Below are 13,649 nucleotides of genomic sequence, written 5' to 3'. Positions count from 1 at the left end.
ACAACATTGTCTTAGTCGTGTGCGGCGCCCCCGTCCACCATTTACTCCCTCGGTCATATTTTCGTAGGGCTTAGGCGAAGCCCTGCGGAGATCACATCACCATCACCGTCACCACGCCCTCGTGCTGATGGAACTCATCTACTACCTCGACATCTTGCTGGATCAAGAAGGCGAGGGACGTCACCGAGCTGAACGTGTGCAAAACGCGAGGTGTTGTGCGTTCGGTACTTGATCGATTGAAGCGCGAAGAAGTTCAACTACATCAACCGCGTTGAGAAACGCTTCCGCTTACGGTCTATGAGGGTACATAGACACACTCTCCCCTCTCGTAGCTATGCATCTCCATGGATAGATCATTGCGTGTGCGTAGAATTTTTTTGTTTTCCATGCAACGCTTCCCAACACATTAAGCGTGCGGACCCTGCGGGTTCGAGAATCATGTAGACATGGCCAAGACACTTCTCCGGTCAATAACCAATAGCGGAACCTGGATGCCCATATTGGTTCCTACATATTCCATGACGATCTTTTATCGGCTGAGCAACGATGTCGATGATTCGGTTAATCCTGTATGCAATTCCCTTTGTCCGATGATATGTTACTTGCCCGAGATTCGATCGTCGGTATCTCCATACCTAGTTCAATCTCGTTACCGGCAAGTCTCTTTACTCATTCCATAATACAAGATCACGTGAGTAACTCATTAGCCACATTGCTTGCAATCTCTTTACAATGTTGTATTGCCTAGAGGGCCCAGAGATATCTCTCCGTCATACAGAGTGACGAATCCTAGTCTTGATCCATGCCAACCCAACAGACACCTCTAGAGATACCTGTAGAGCACCTTTATGATCACCCAGTTACGAAGGGACGTTTGGATACACACTAGGTATTCCTTCGGTGTCAGGGAGTTGCAAGATCTCACGGTCTAAGGAACAGATACTTGACATGAAGAAAGTTGTAGCAAATAACTAAGCGATATGATCTGTTGCTAACTTACGGTTGGGTTTGTCCATCACATCATTCTCCTAATGATGTGATCCCGTTATCAAATGACAAGTCATGTCTGTGGTTAGGAAACCTTAATCATCTTTGATCAACGAGCTAGTCTAGTAGAGTCCTACTAGGGACACGGTGTTGTTTATGTACTCACACATGTATTTAATTTTTCGGTCAATACATTTCTAGCATGAATAATAAACATTTATCATGAACAAGGAAATATCATAGTAACCAATTTATTATTGCCTCTAGGGCATATTTCTAACACTCGGGCGGCAGCAGGGGAGGGAAGGAGCTAGAGGAGGGGCGCTGGGAGGCGGCTAGGGTTCCCTCCCGTCGCAGGCGGGGGCGACTCGAGATGAACTCGGTCTTTCTAGGTTCAAAAAAGGGAGAGATTTTCATTTCCCGGCCTCTGCACCAACTAGGGATGCATATAACCATTTTAGTATGAGTACCAAGATAAACATGGTGCTCGGAATTTTTTTAATGAGTTACTAGATATTTCTTGATGAGTGGTTTCACCACACACCAAGCTTGATCCTCAATAAATGAAAAAAAAACCCTGTGCATCACCTATCAATTCTAGGAATTGAACTCGGGTCGTTAGGCTACATAACCGCATGCCTAACCACTGAGCCAAGGCTCTCTTTGCAATATGAAAATAAATGAAGAACATAACTTTTCCTATCTCCAATCTCCAAATTTCGAGCAGTAAAACACAAGGAATGTGTTGGGTCTATACTGTCATCCTCCTAGCCCAGCCAAGCTAGTAACTTCAGGACACTGCATTAAACCTTACCAAAAAAATGAAGGCAACGAAAAATATTTATCATCTTGCCACTCTGGCATTAGCCATCTGGCAATAGATGTTATAAACCATTTAATGTTACCTAATAAAATAGAATATCCTATGTTTATAAAAATATTTATCATCGAATATTAATTCAATATTTACATCAAAGAATAACTCAATATTCCCATCTGGCAATAGATGTTTATAAACATTTAACGTTACCAAATAAAATAAATATCCGACATTCGAATCCTTTTGCTGCGTTCTAAAAGGATGCTATCTCTACCGCAGAAAGAATAATTATTTTATTATTTGGCTTTTCTAAAAAAATATTAATATTGTTGTAGGATGAATTCAAATTTCCCCCAACTCCAATATCTTAATTGAAAACAATAAAATCAGGGACTCATGGGTTTCTGTTGTGATCTTCTCGGTCCAGTCAAGACAAGCTAGTAACAACTCTTTTAGTCCAAAATATAAAGGCAAACAAAAATATATATTGGCTCGACATGTGGATGTGCTCCTGCACGACGCTCTCTCACTCAAAGAATGTCTCAATATTTCAATCTAGCAATAAGCTTTTTAATCCATTTATGGCTACCAGGGGAAAATAAATAAATATCCAACATTCAAAAACATATATTGCTTCTCCAAATCTGTCGTCATTTCTTATGTTTTCAATTACTAAAATGAGAATAATAAAAATATAAACCCAAGTTTGCCTATCTCCCATCTCTGAAATCAGAACAGTAATAACGAGCAATGTACTGGGTCCCTACTGTACCCCTCCCCTAAGTCCAAAAAGCAAGAAATTATAGAGCACCAGCCTTAGACCTCTCCAAAAAATAAAGGCAAAGAAAAATATGTATTGCCTCACTCTCCGAAACAATGACTGAACATTCCCATATGTCAAGAAGGGTTTAAGCCATTTATAGTTAGTAGAGAGAAGAATCGATATCCATCATTCTAACATGTTAGTTGTTTATGAAAAGATGTTATCACACCAACAAAATTATGTTATCATGTTATTTTTCAATCTCTAAAATCAACAATGTTATTATAAGATAAATCATGATTCTGAATTTGCCCATCTTTCATGTTTAAATTTATAACAAGAAAGATGACGAGCCTCATGGTTTGCTTGTCATCCTTTTGGCCCAGCCAAGCTAGTAACCACAGTCCGCAAGGCATCGGCATTAAACTTCTCCAAATTATAAAGTAAAAGAAAGAACTTGTCACGTGACATGAAAGTTGTTGTGCCACCGGTCGAGCCTCTTTCTCACCTCAAGAGTGACATATTCCCATTAAACAATTAGTGTTTCTAAACTATTTATAGTTATGAAAGAGAAATAACAACAAATATACCTGCCTATGAGAAATAGTATGACCGAACAACCATTTTTTTAGTTTCTACATCAAAATAATAATGTGGCAAGATAATTGATACTTCCCCTGGTTCATCTTAAACATCGCCGATTTAGTTCAACTTTATACTATTAATCAGCGACATTTAATAGTATATTCGAATTTGCCGATCTTTCGGCCCTAAGTTCAGGAAAATAACATTTAATAGTTTATTCAAATTTGCCGATTTTCCAGCCGTAAGTTCAGCTCTGCAGTTATTAGCTTGGCTGGATCGGGAGGATGACAGCAGGACCCCGGACATCCTGCGCGTTTTTGTTTTTCGAAAAGAAAGAACTTGCCACGTTACATGAAAGTTGATGTGCCGCCGGTCGACCCTCTCTCTCGCCTCAAGAATGACATATTCCCATTAAACAATTAGTGTTTCTAAACTATTTATAGTATGAAAGGAAAAATAACAACAAATATACTTGCTTATGAGAAATAGTATGAGTGAACAACCATTTTTTTAGTTTCTAGATTGAAATGATAATGTGACAAGATAATTAATACTACTTCCTCCGGTTCATCTTAAATGTCGCTGATTTAGTTCAACTCCGTGCTATTAATCAGCGACATTTAATAGTATATTTGAATTTGCCGAACTTTCAGCCCTAAGTTCAGAAAAAAATAGCATTTAATAGTTTATTTGAATTTGCAGATCTTCCAGCCCTAAGTTCAGAAATAAAAAAGGCGCAGGATGTTCTGGGTCCTGCTGTCATCCTCCCGGTCCAGCCAAGCTAATAACTGCAGGGCACTAGCATTAAACCCATCCCAAAAATAAAGCCAAAGAAAAAATATAAATCGGCTCCCCTCTCCGTTCCTAGCACTCCACACTTCTCCCCTCCTCCTTCTCCACCTCCACCTCTGCCTCTGGGTAGATCTCTCGTTGTAGCCATCTCCGGCCACGGCGGCCGGCATTAGAAGCGGCGGTGGGAGCCAAGGGAGCGGTGGCCGGGCAGGTAGGAGTGGCGGTCCGCGGCGATGTATAAGAACCAGCTTCAGGAGCTGGCGCAGCGGAGCTGCTTCAACCTGCCGGCGTACACGTGCCTGCGGGAGGGGCCGGACCACGCGCCGCGGTTCAAAGCTGCGGTCATCTTCAACGGCGAGCAATTCGAGAGCCCCGGGTTCTTCACGACGCTCCGGCAGGCCGAGCATGCTGCCGCCGAGGTCGCCCTCGCCGCGCTCGCCCGGCGCGGCCCCTCCTACTCCCTAGCCGCCCGCATCCTGGTACGACCCCCCTCCCCCTCCCCGCCTCTTCCCATCGCCCCCTCCCTCCATCCTCTAGCTTCTACTGGCTGTTCCTCTTGCTCTGATTCGCTCTGGGTGTTTCTCGAGTTTACCTTTGCTCGTTAGCATCTGTTCGTGGTTGAATTTAAGGGGGCTTCTCCAGCGAGGGATTTAGCCGATCCCTCTCATACAATTAGTACTGCCGCCATTGTTCTCACAACTCATTTTGCAATTCGCGTGGGTGATTAGCCATGTACTAGTACTAGCTTATGAGTTCCGCACAGGGGAATGCAGGGGATTACGGAGAAATCTTGCACGAATACATGGTTTACCTTGGTCTTTTTAGTTCGATCAGATTCGCTGCTTAGTCGTGGCTTCTAGGTTTTGTCTCGTTTGGAACTGGGGGCCTGGGGCTTCGTCAGCGGCATGACCAAACTCGGAGCAAGCAGTCAGCACGAAAAGTTCCGCGTCAAAAACTTCAGCGTATTTTTCCTTTCCCAAAAGGAGGATCCCCCCAGAAAAAGTTGCCGATGAAGTACTAGTTCAGTTACTATTTTCCAAATTCATCTATTTAACAGAAGTAATCTGTTCCCTCACTCGCACAGTGGAGTAAATTTCAAAAAAAAAAGATAGCTCCCACTTACGTAATAATTCAGTACTAATAGACGCAATTAAGTGACTTAATTATTCGTACTACGACAAGCCGCCCATCGATCCCCATTTCTTTAATCCGTCGTTAAATGTGCTCTCGCGACGTAACGGCGACGGATCCCCACCAATAATTTTCAATCTAGCCCTCATAGGAGTTGGCGCTCGGGTCCTGGCCGGCCGCAACTCCCACGATTTTCCACCGGATTCGTCAGCCCCTCGCCAGAAAGTCTTCGTAAGCCCTGATTAACATTAACTAAACCCGGGCAGTAATAATGGCGCATTGATGGGGGGCGAGTAAAACCCCGCCGTATGAACCTGACCCGGAGCGGAAGCCGAGTAGTAGCCTTCCCGGTACGCGCGGTGGGAAGAAAGATGCCATGGGAACACGTTATACTGCTACGACTAACAATAAGAAAAGTGGCGGGTACACGGCGGCACATGTGCTCGTTTGACCTGACAGCGAACGGGACGTGTGTGGCTTTGGACTGGGATCAGCAGCCGTGTAGGGAGACGAGATCAGTGGCGGGCAAAACTTTTTATCGTGGGGGTGGGCGTAGATTAGGTTTCGGTCTTCACAGTGGTGTGTATTAATGGCGAGGGGCGTGGGGGTGGGTGGGCGGGATTGAATGGGAGGCCGCCCGCACCTAACCCGGCGTCGCAGGTCAATGCGGATGGGCCCGAGGGGTTTAGTGGCAGGCAGGCCCCCACGCAGCGCAGCCCACAACGAGGGGGTTGGATGGATGGTGGTGCCATTCTGTGTGTGCTGCCGGTCTTTACCGGCCACTACGGCGTTGGCGTTGGTGTCGCCGAGTGCGTGCGGTCAACTCAGGCTAGCCATGGGTGCGCCGCCGTTGCCTAGTGCGGGGTGCTTTGGTTCCTTCTTTGTGTCTCATCTCTGGGAGGGGGGAGGGGGGAGGGAGGGAGGGCGTGGGTGGGTGTCGCTGCTGGTGCTAGTGCGGGCTGCCGTCGCTTTGCCCCCTTCCTTTTAGGCAGGCAGGGGCAGGACCCTGGTGCGGGCTGAGTGCGACCGCCGACGCGTTCGTACATGGGGAGATTGCTCCGTGGAATTTTGATGATTTGGTTCGAGACTAGCTTGTTCCCAGTTGCCCGTCCTTCCCTCTTAAACTAGGTCATGCTATTTCTGAACAAAGTTCTTGCAAATGATAGTTATGGATTTGGTTGGCAGAGGGGGTCTGGTTCTGGTGAATTGGATCCCTTTGCGTTTACTGTCATTTGGAAATACTGCTGGTCAAATGTTAGGCAGGTCTTCATTGTTGACTGCATTTAGGGTTTGACCTTTCAGAGTTTGGACTATGAAAGGAATTGGCATTAGTATTCCACCGATTCATGATGAGTGTTAAACAATATTTGTTGCAGAAAGGGATATGACATCAATTGAAAATAAAAACATTTAAAAATGTGAAAACTTTCACAAAAACTTTAAACTCCGAAAGCGATGGTAAATAGTGATAGGGTAGTTGCAGCTGAGTATTGAGCCATTGTTTCTACACAGTTAAAAACGCTACTGTTTACAATTTCTTTAGAAAAATCCTCTTAAGGTCCATTGATGTTATATTTGTAGATTTGTACAGTTCAACTGACTCCGACTCCTTAGTCTAAGTAAGTTTCGTGGTCAAGTACCTCCGCCCTCTGGTTTTTTAGATGCTGACTGGAATGCTACTATTTATATCAGTAGTTGTTCAAATACTAATCTGTGCTTTTATTATCAGATGGTTTGTATCCAGAATCTGTCTATTTTCTTTAACTTGTCTCTAAATGTGTCCATTTTGCATTAGAAGACGAAGAATAATCTATGTAGTTTTGGAAACTACTCATGTTCCTTGTTAGATTAATCAGTTTTGCTAAAGCAGATGTTCCATCATGTTAACTACCTTTCTAATTAGCCAATAGCCATAGATAACTCAACGACCACTTCCTATTTAAACTTTTATAAACGGTAATCATTGCTGTTGAAGTATTAGATATGCCAGCATTGTCTTAATTCAGAAGTCATCTTCCTTTTTAATTCTGAAAGCCTTCCTTCTTTGTTTGATATTATTGCTTCTGTTCATGAAAGGGCAATAGCTGATCATTGTCTCTTAATCATTAACCTGTTAACGTGATTTCTCTTTGATCTTGCAAGTAGTGTCATGTATCCACAACTTTTACTCCATAATTTGTTACATTACTTACTTCTGGTGGTACATTTATGTTAAACAGGATGAAACAGGGGTTTACAAAAACCTTCTACAGGAAGTAGCCCAGAGAGTTGGGGCACCGTTGCCTTCATATACAACAGAGCGGTCTGGCCTTGGCCATCTGCCAGTTTTCACATGCACAGTAGAATTAGCGGGGATCACCTTTACAGGTGATCATGCTAAGAATAAGAAGCAAGCTGAAAAAAATGCTGCTTCTGCAGCCTGGGCTTCGTTGAAACAATGTGAGTATTACTAGTATATTCTTATTGTTTATTCATTGCAATGCATTGTTCATTAAACAAAGAATCATGTCATTCCTTTTTCGTAGTTTCTACGACCACATTATTCACCTAAAAGAAAGGAAACTTTTGTGATCCTAAATTATTTTTTTAGGTCTAGCATGCGAATGACCCATTCCTCTTAGGTTCTAATCTAGCTAGGTGCATTTGATATGCCATTTCTTAGCAGAGCTTTCCTGTACTGGCTAAATGGACCATTAACTGTTGTGTCTCTCATGCCAGCTTGATTTTATTTTGATCTCATTACAGCATCTGTAAAATATGTTTGTCAATATTTGCTGTGTAACATTGTCATTACAGTATTACACAGCAGCACTTCGCTCATGTTATTTCCCTCTCTGAAACAGTGGCACGTGAGGAGGCGAATACGACCAATGAACCGGAGAACAATGATGAGCAGGAGCAGATCAGGATTGCCCGAGCCCTTCTCAACTATCGCACAAAGGAAAAGATAGCGATGGCCAATAATCCCAATGCTTCACCATTTCCCAAGAAATTTCCCATGCAACCAGAGAGGAAGCCTTGTTTTGGTCAATCTTCTCAGTCCAGTTACTCGAAGATTCTTCCTCTATTCCGGCCAAAGTCTAGTTCAAGATCCAGACCAGAGTCACCAGCCGCGGCTGATGGAGCATCACAGTCACCGTTCTGGCCCATTGAAAGCTCTAATTCAAGGTCGAGGTTCCCGGCCGCAGAAGCAGCCCCTTATGTCCCAGTTGGGCACTACCGTATGCCTTGCCATAGTATGGCTCCTCCGGTCACAGTCAGGAGCTCTATCCCTGTGTTCTCTGCTCCACCTCTCCCACCTCCAAGTGGACGCACAACACAGCAGCTTCCTCCTCTCCTGAGCAACCCACCATCAGTCCGGATGGCATCCCCAGTTCGCATCAGGCCAGCTTCTCCACACTTTGCTCCCTCGGGTCCTGCTCAGCGTCCAAGACCTGTGATGTCTGTTCAGATGAAGGATGTGCAGCACAAGGCAATAAGGGAATCGATGTCGTCTGCGATCCCTGTTCAGGTGAAGGATGCGCAGCAGAGGCCAACGAAGGAATCGCCATCATCTGCTATGCCTGTTCAGGTAAAGGATGGGCAACACCAGCTGTTTAAGGGATCAATGTCGTCGTCTGTGATGCCCATTCAGATGAAGGATGTGCAGCCCCAGCCAGCAAAGGAACCATTGTCAGAAGGTAAGGACGCACCACCGGCGGCGACTGGGCCTCTGGTTAAGATCGAGGCTCCAGCTCAAGTCAAGGAAGCTTCAGAGGTGGTCACCAGTGAAGTAGTCCCATGTCCTGCTGCTGGTTCTGTTGCTGCTGCTGCTAGTTCTACTTCTACTTCTACCAGTGAATGCAGCACTGCTGCGCCAGCAAGCCAGTCTGGGGCTGATGATGATGCAGCCAAGGGTGAAGAGGCGCGTGAGGACGTCCTGGAAACTGAAGCAGCACTGGAGGAGGGCATCATCAAGCTTTTAGAGATAAAATGACTTTGAGTGAAGCGCAAACCATCTTGTCCTTGTTGTCAGATTTTGTAATTAGCTGCCTCCTGTGCACATCACATCCCTTAGTTTTTGGCATGCGTCGGTTGGTTAGGGGCTCCTGGGCAAGCTGCATTCTGGTAGGGACACCTTAGCTTTTTGTTCATGCAGTGGTTAGGTGGCTTGCCCGGTTGCCCGGAGTCGGAGATGGTTATACTTCCCTGGATATGGCAGTTGGTGGTCGATCTAGCTGGCTTTACCTTTACCCCCCAATGATGAGGTGGACACTGCGTGCCTCTAGGGAAGGATTATGAGGTGGCAATTATTACATCCTAAACTTGGTAATTATTACTGTCGTCGATCCATCGTCCTGGTTTTGGTTGCTATCCATGCTTTGGTTGGGTTTTTGTTCTCTGCTAGTAGTATATGTTTACATGCTGCCCGCTATATTAGGCTGGTCATAGTGGGGAGTAACTTATACTAGTGTTGTGTATATGTATATGACACTAATCTAAGTTAATATTTTCATAGTGCAAAGTAACATAGTAGTAGTGGCAGAGAGGACTTCATTAATTAGCTTGTAGACTCATCTTGTCTTGAAAAACGCTATGTTACAGTAACATATTATGTTATCACTTTTCATTAACTACATGCCATATAAGCAAAAACTTCTTGAAGTGCGCTATGTTACTTGCTAAGTTACTCCCACTATGACTAGCCTTAACAAAGACTTCTTGAAGTGTGATATGTTACTTGCTAAGTTACTCCCACTATGACTAGCCTTACGGAGGGAAACAATATCGTGATAGCAGTATGATGCAAGTTAAAATGGGAGTCAAGTTTTACTCTGCTTGCTCCTCCTCGTCCTTCCTTCGGAAATGTGACGTGAGCAGTGCTGCTGCATGAGACCGGTCCCGTCCGCCCCAAAGCGAATCTGGGACCGCTACATTGCTTCGGTTACGCGATTAACGTCGGAACGTACCTCCCGAAAAAAAAACGTCGAAACGTACCGAGTTTGTTGATCAAAACTCAAGTCGCTGTCCCAACATTAAAAAAAACGAAGTCGCTGTTTGTCTGGCCGGTGCATGGCCGCAGACAGCCGCAGCAGCGCGCACGAACCGTGTGGCCCGGTACGGCAGCCGCGGTTGCCTTTCAGCCCCAGAGTCCTTCCAGCAAAGGAACGCTCTCGTCGTAGCCGGCCGCGGGGGCGTCAGGCGACGCCTGGATCCGTTGCTGCATCGCGCTGTGTTGCGTTGCATGCATGCCGATGCAGATGCCGGGCGTGTCTGCACTGTAGCGGCGGGCCGGCGAGTGTTCGCCTGTGTGCTGTGGTGGTACTACTCCGTTACAGCGTATGGAAGTACCACCATTTGACCTCCCTACAGCGTGCTGAGACCCAGCGCGTCGCCGTCGTGGGTGGGTTCATGTGGCGCAGGCCCGGAACCAGTGCGCGCCTGTAGGATAGGGTCGAGAAGAAGGCAAGCCATAACGGCTCTCGTCCATCCCAGGCGGCCAGTTAAAATCTTCCTGCGCCGTGTGTAACGTACACGCATACCGTCTGATCCTGCGTCGTCGCGTGCGCGTCTCGTCTGATCATAGCCAGATGCATTCCGTCGCGGTTTACAAGGAGGCGGTGAGGTGACGCCGGGCGGGCGGCCGGCCGGGCCATGCATGCCATTTACGACGTCAGGACGCGCATTGATGCTCCTGGACGGCTCAGGCGCCTAGCTGAGCTACGACGTCGATGGGAGCAGCACGAGTACACTCCTACAGGCATCTGTGGAGGCCTGCAGCTTGTTTATTACTAGTAACTTCGAATTCGTAGCTGTTTTGTGTTTCTGGCAATGAATTCGACGGAGGCGACTCACGTCCTCGATCAGAAAATGAAAAAGAAATGGAACGCAGCGTTGTCTTGATCCCTGTGCCAACTGGAACCGATTGCCCCTTTTTTTTCTCATCAAGGGAAAAGGAGGATGGAACGGTGCTAATAATTGGGAGCAGGGGGACAGCGCACCATTGATGCACACAGTATGGACGCCCAGCTAACAGGAAGGCGCCAATTTATGGCCCTGATGCCATCAAAACCAAATTTATTGCCGCTTGCTGGCTGGCTGGCTGCTGCCCCCGTCTCGTCTCTTCCTTTCCTTCTCGATTAGCTTGCCAAGGCCAGCGGCCTGGTGATGGGCCTCCCCAGTCAGAGTAGTATAGCTTGCTAGGATCGGGCAGCCTTCAATAAAGAAAAAGGAAACACAATGTACCGGGGTCACCAGAACTTGCTGCAAATAAATATCAGAAAAGATGGTTAATGTATCCCCAAGAATAATTCAAGATTTACAGATGGACTAATTATTTTACAGAGGGGGTACTATTGAATAGTTTGCCGTAAACCAGCGCGGCTATTTGGCTCCTAAGCTCATCTGCGGTGAAGAGAAAATTCAAAAAAGAAAGTAAACAAATTCAAAAGATCTGTTTTTTTTTTGCATGGAAGATGCTTAGGTGCGTGAGGTCGGCTCCAAACTTGAGCCCATTTGGACATTTGAGTAGCTCTCGGCAAAAAAGACAAATTTGAGGTATATGAAACATTTTACTTTTCATGTACTGTTCTAATCCAATTTGTTTTTCTAGAGCTACTCATATGTCAAAATGAGTTGAAATTTGGAGCGGATCTCACCCATCAAATCATCTTTCATGCAAAGAAAAAAACCCAGATATTTTTAAACTTTTTACTATTGTTTTTGCATTTTCTCTTCACCAGGTGTAGATGAGTCTGGTCTCAGAAATGTATATTCGACCGTAAACCACTAAAACAAACAGGAGTTTATTTCTAACAATCCCCACGAGATCTTAAATACTCATTTAGAGATTTGTCTTTTCTTGCTATTTGTTTAATATACTAGTGTTTCAGCAGAGAGTGTTAAGTTGAACTCCTGCCTAGAGCTTTAAGTTACATCCATTCCACAACTTGGTAATGAAATATGCCTCCAATTGCTAGTTTTGTGTGAATAGGGTTCACTTGAATTATTAACCATTTTCCTGGCTGCTTGTAGGCTACCCCGAGATTTGGAGAATATACATCGTATTTTCTGATCTCTTTGTGAGCTTACTAAAGATTACCCAAGTCTCATAGACTATGATGTTTACAGTCAGAGCTCATACATGTGCTCTCTTTCAAGACTACTCTGTAGGACATCATCTTAGCTAACTAGTAATCGTGCACGTGCAACGCACGTATCAAACATGAAAAATTCTAACAAAATGTAGATAGATTTCTTGAAAAATTTGAAATTTCATACAAAGTGTATAATACCTAATTCTTGACTCATACAAATAATTTGATTAACATTCTTGTTGAAACAAATATCACACCTCTTTGCGTTAATTATGTAATTTCTTATCTAAATGCACACTTTTTGAATGCATAGCACCCAAATGATTATAATCTCCTGTAAATGAATTTTAGTATTTAAACAAAATATTCAGGCGGGCTTCGGCCCATTGCAGTATGTGTCAAATATACAACCATTTGAATTTTTGCTAATCATATTGTTATAGTATAATCTAATCAGAAATTAGAGTTGGACAATGGATTATTTAAAAGGTTAATCACCATTCTTCATACACACATACAAGTACAGTCAGTAAAGAACCATTTATGCATCGACAATAATAAAGAACTATTACTATGTGAAAATCAAGTGTCTTTACACAGAAGTGAGAAGATGTCAGGTGAGAAAAATCAAGTATCAACATTTATATATCTGCGGTCAGTGATCCCCGCTATCTCCAGCCCATCGAGGATAATGTCATGCAAACCATGCCTTCGCTCTTTCCAACAAGAATTCCTGCCAAGCAAAGCAGAGAAGTGCAAAGTAAGGAATTTTGTTTACAGAGCTATCCTTCAAATCCTGAAACACACAAAAGTCATGCATGACACACTTTACGTTTTCTGTGTTGGCACTGCAAAAAAAGCATATCATGATTTCCCTACATACTTTCATAGCGCATATATACGGAACTCCTAACCCAAACTTACCAAAGAAACCATAGGTTCTTATCAATAAAATCCAACATACTATCAGAACGGACAAATGGGGATTTTTTTTACATAGAGAACCTCACATCGACCATCCGACATGTCCCAATTTTGTGAAAAATAGCAGATCGTCAACAAGCTCACACAACATTGCACATCGACCATCCGCGGGTGACAGGCCTCGCCTCCCCCTCCCTCCGCGAGCGCTCCCTCTATCTCCTCCACCTCCCCCCCGCCATCGCTGGCGTCCGCCGCGGGCCTGGCCCGGGCGACGGCGGCCCTCGGCCCTTCCCTTTCCAGGGTTCCTCTGACGCGGGATGGAGCGGCTCCGGGCGGTGCCTTCAGTTGGCGGGGGTTCCTGGTGCAGGTGGGGGCGGGCTCTGGGCGGTGGCGGCTTCGTTGGCGGCGGGGCAGCGTGGCGGCGCGGGCTGGCGACGCCCGCCCGACCCAGATCTGGGCCCTTCGGGCCCTATCTGGGTCTGGGCGGGCCGGTGACAGTCGTGGCGTCGGTGTGGCTCTCGGGAGGCGATGGCGGCATGTCGGGCTGGTGGCGGGTGGCAGCTCGGTTGCC

The 13,649-nt window shown here is 45.4% G+C and overlaps 1 protein-coding gene across 1 annotated transcript; it reads left to right on the top strand.

Moving 5' to 3' along the window:
• Nucleotides 1-3,997: 3,997 nt before the first annotated feature.
• On the top strand, nt 3,998-9,408 carry LOC109760358 (double-stranded RNA-binding protein 6). The gene is made up of 3 exons (XM_020319188.3): nt 3,998-4,426; nt 7,298-7,517; nt 7,922-9,408. Exons 1-3 carry the CDS (start codon nt 4,181-4,183, stop codon nt 9,052-9,054), a joined length of 1,599 nt encoding a protein of 532 aa, XP_020174777.1. The 5' UTR covers nt 3,998-4,180; the 3' UTR covers nt 9,055-9,408.
• Nucleotides 9,409-13,649: the final 4,241 nt, after the last annotated feature.

This window comes from Aegilops tauschii, chromosome 1 (assembly GCF_002575655.3).
Source record: "Aegilops tauschii subsp. strangulata cultivar AL8/78 chromosome 1, Aet v6.0, whole genome shotgun sequence".
NCBI lineage: Eukaryota > Viridiplantae > Streptophyta > Magnoliopsida > Poales > Poaceae > Aegilops > Aegilops tauschii.
The sequence above is the reverse complement of the archived record's forward strand: the minus strand, read 5'-3'. Positions and strand labels throughout refer to the sequence as shown.

Coding starts and splice junctions, on each gene's coding strand:
- LOC109760358 (XM_020319188.3), top strand. CDS start 4,181: ATGTATAAGAACCAGCTTCAGGAGCTGGCGCAGCGGAGCTGCTTCAAC. Junction 4,427..7,297: donor CCCTAGCCGCCCGCATCCTG/GTACGACCCCCC, acceptor TATGTTAAACAG/GATGAAACAGGGGTTTACAA. Junction 7,518..7,921: donor CTGGGCTTCGTTGAAACAAT/GTGAGTATTACT, acceptor TCTCTGAAACAG/TGGCACGTGAGGAGGCGAAT.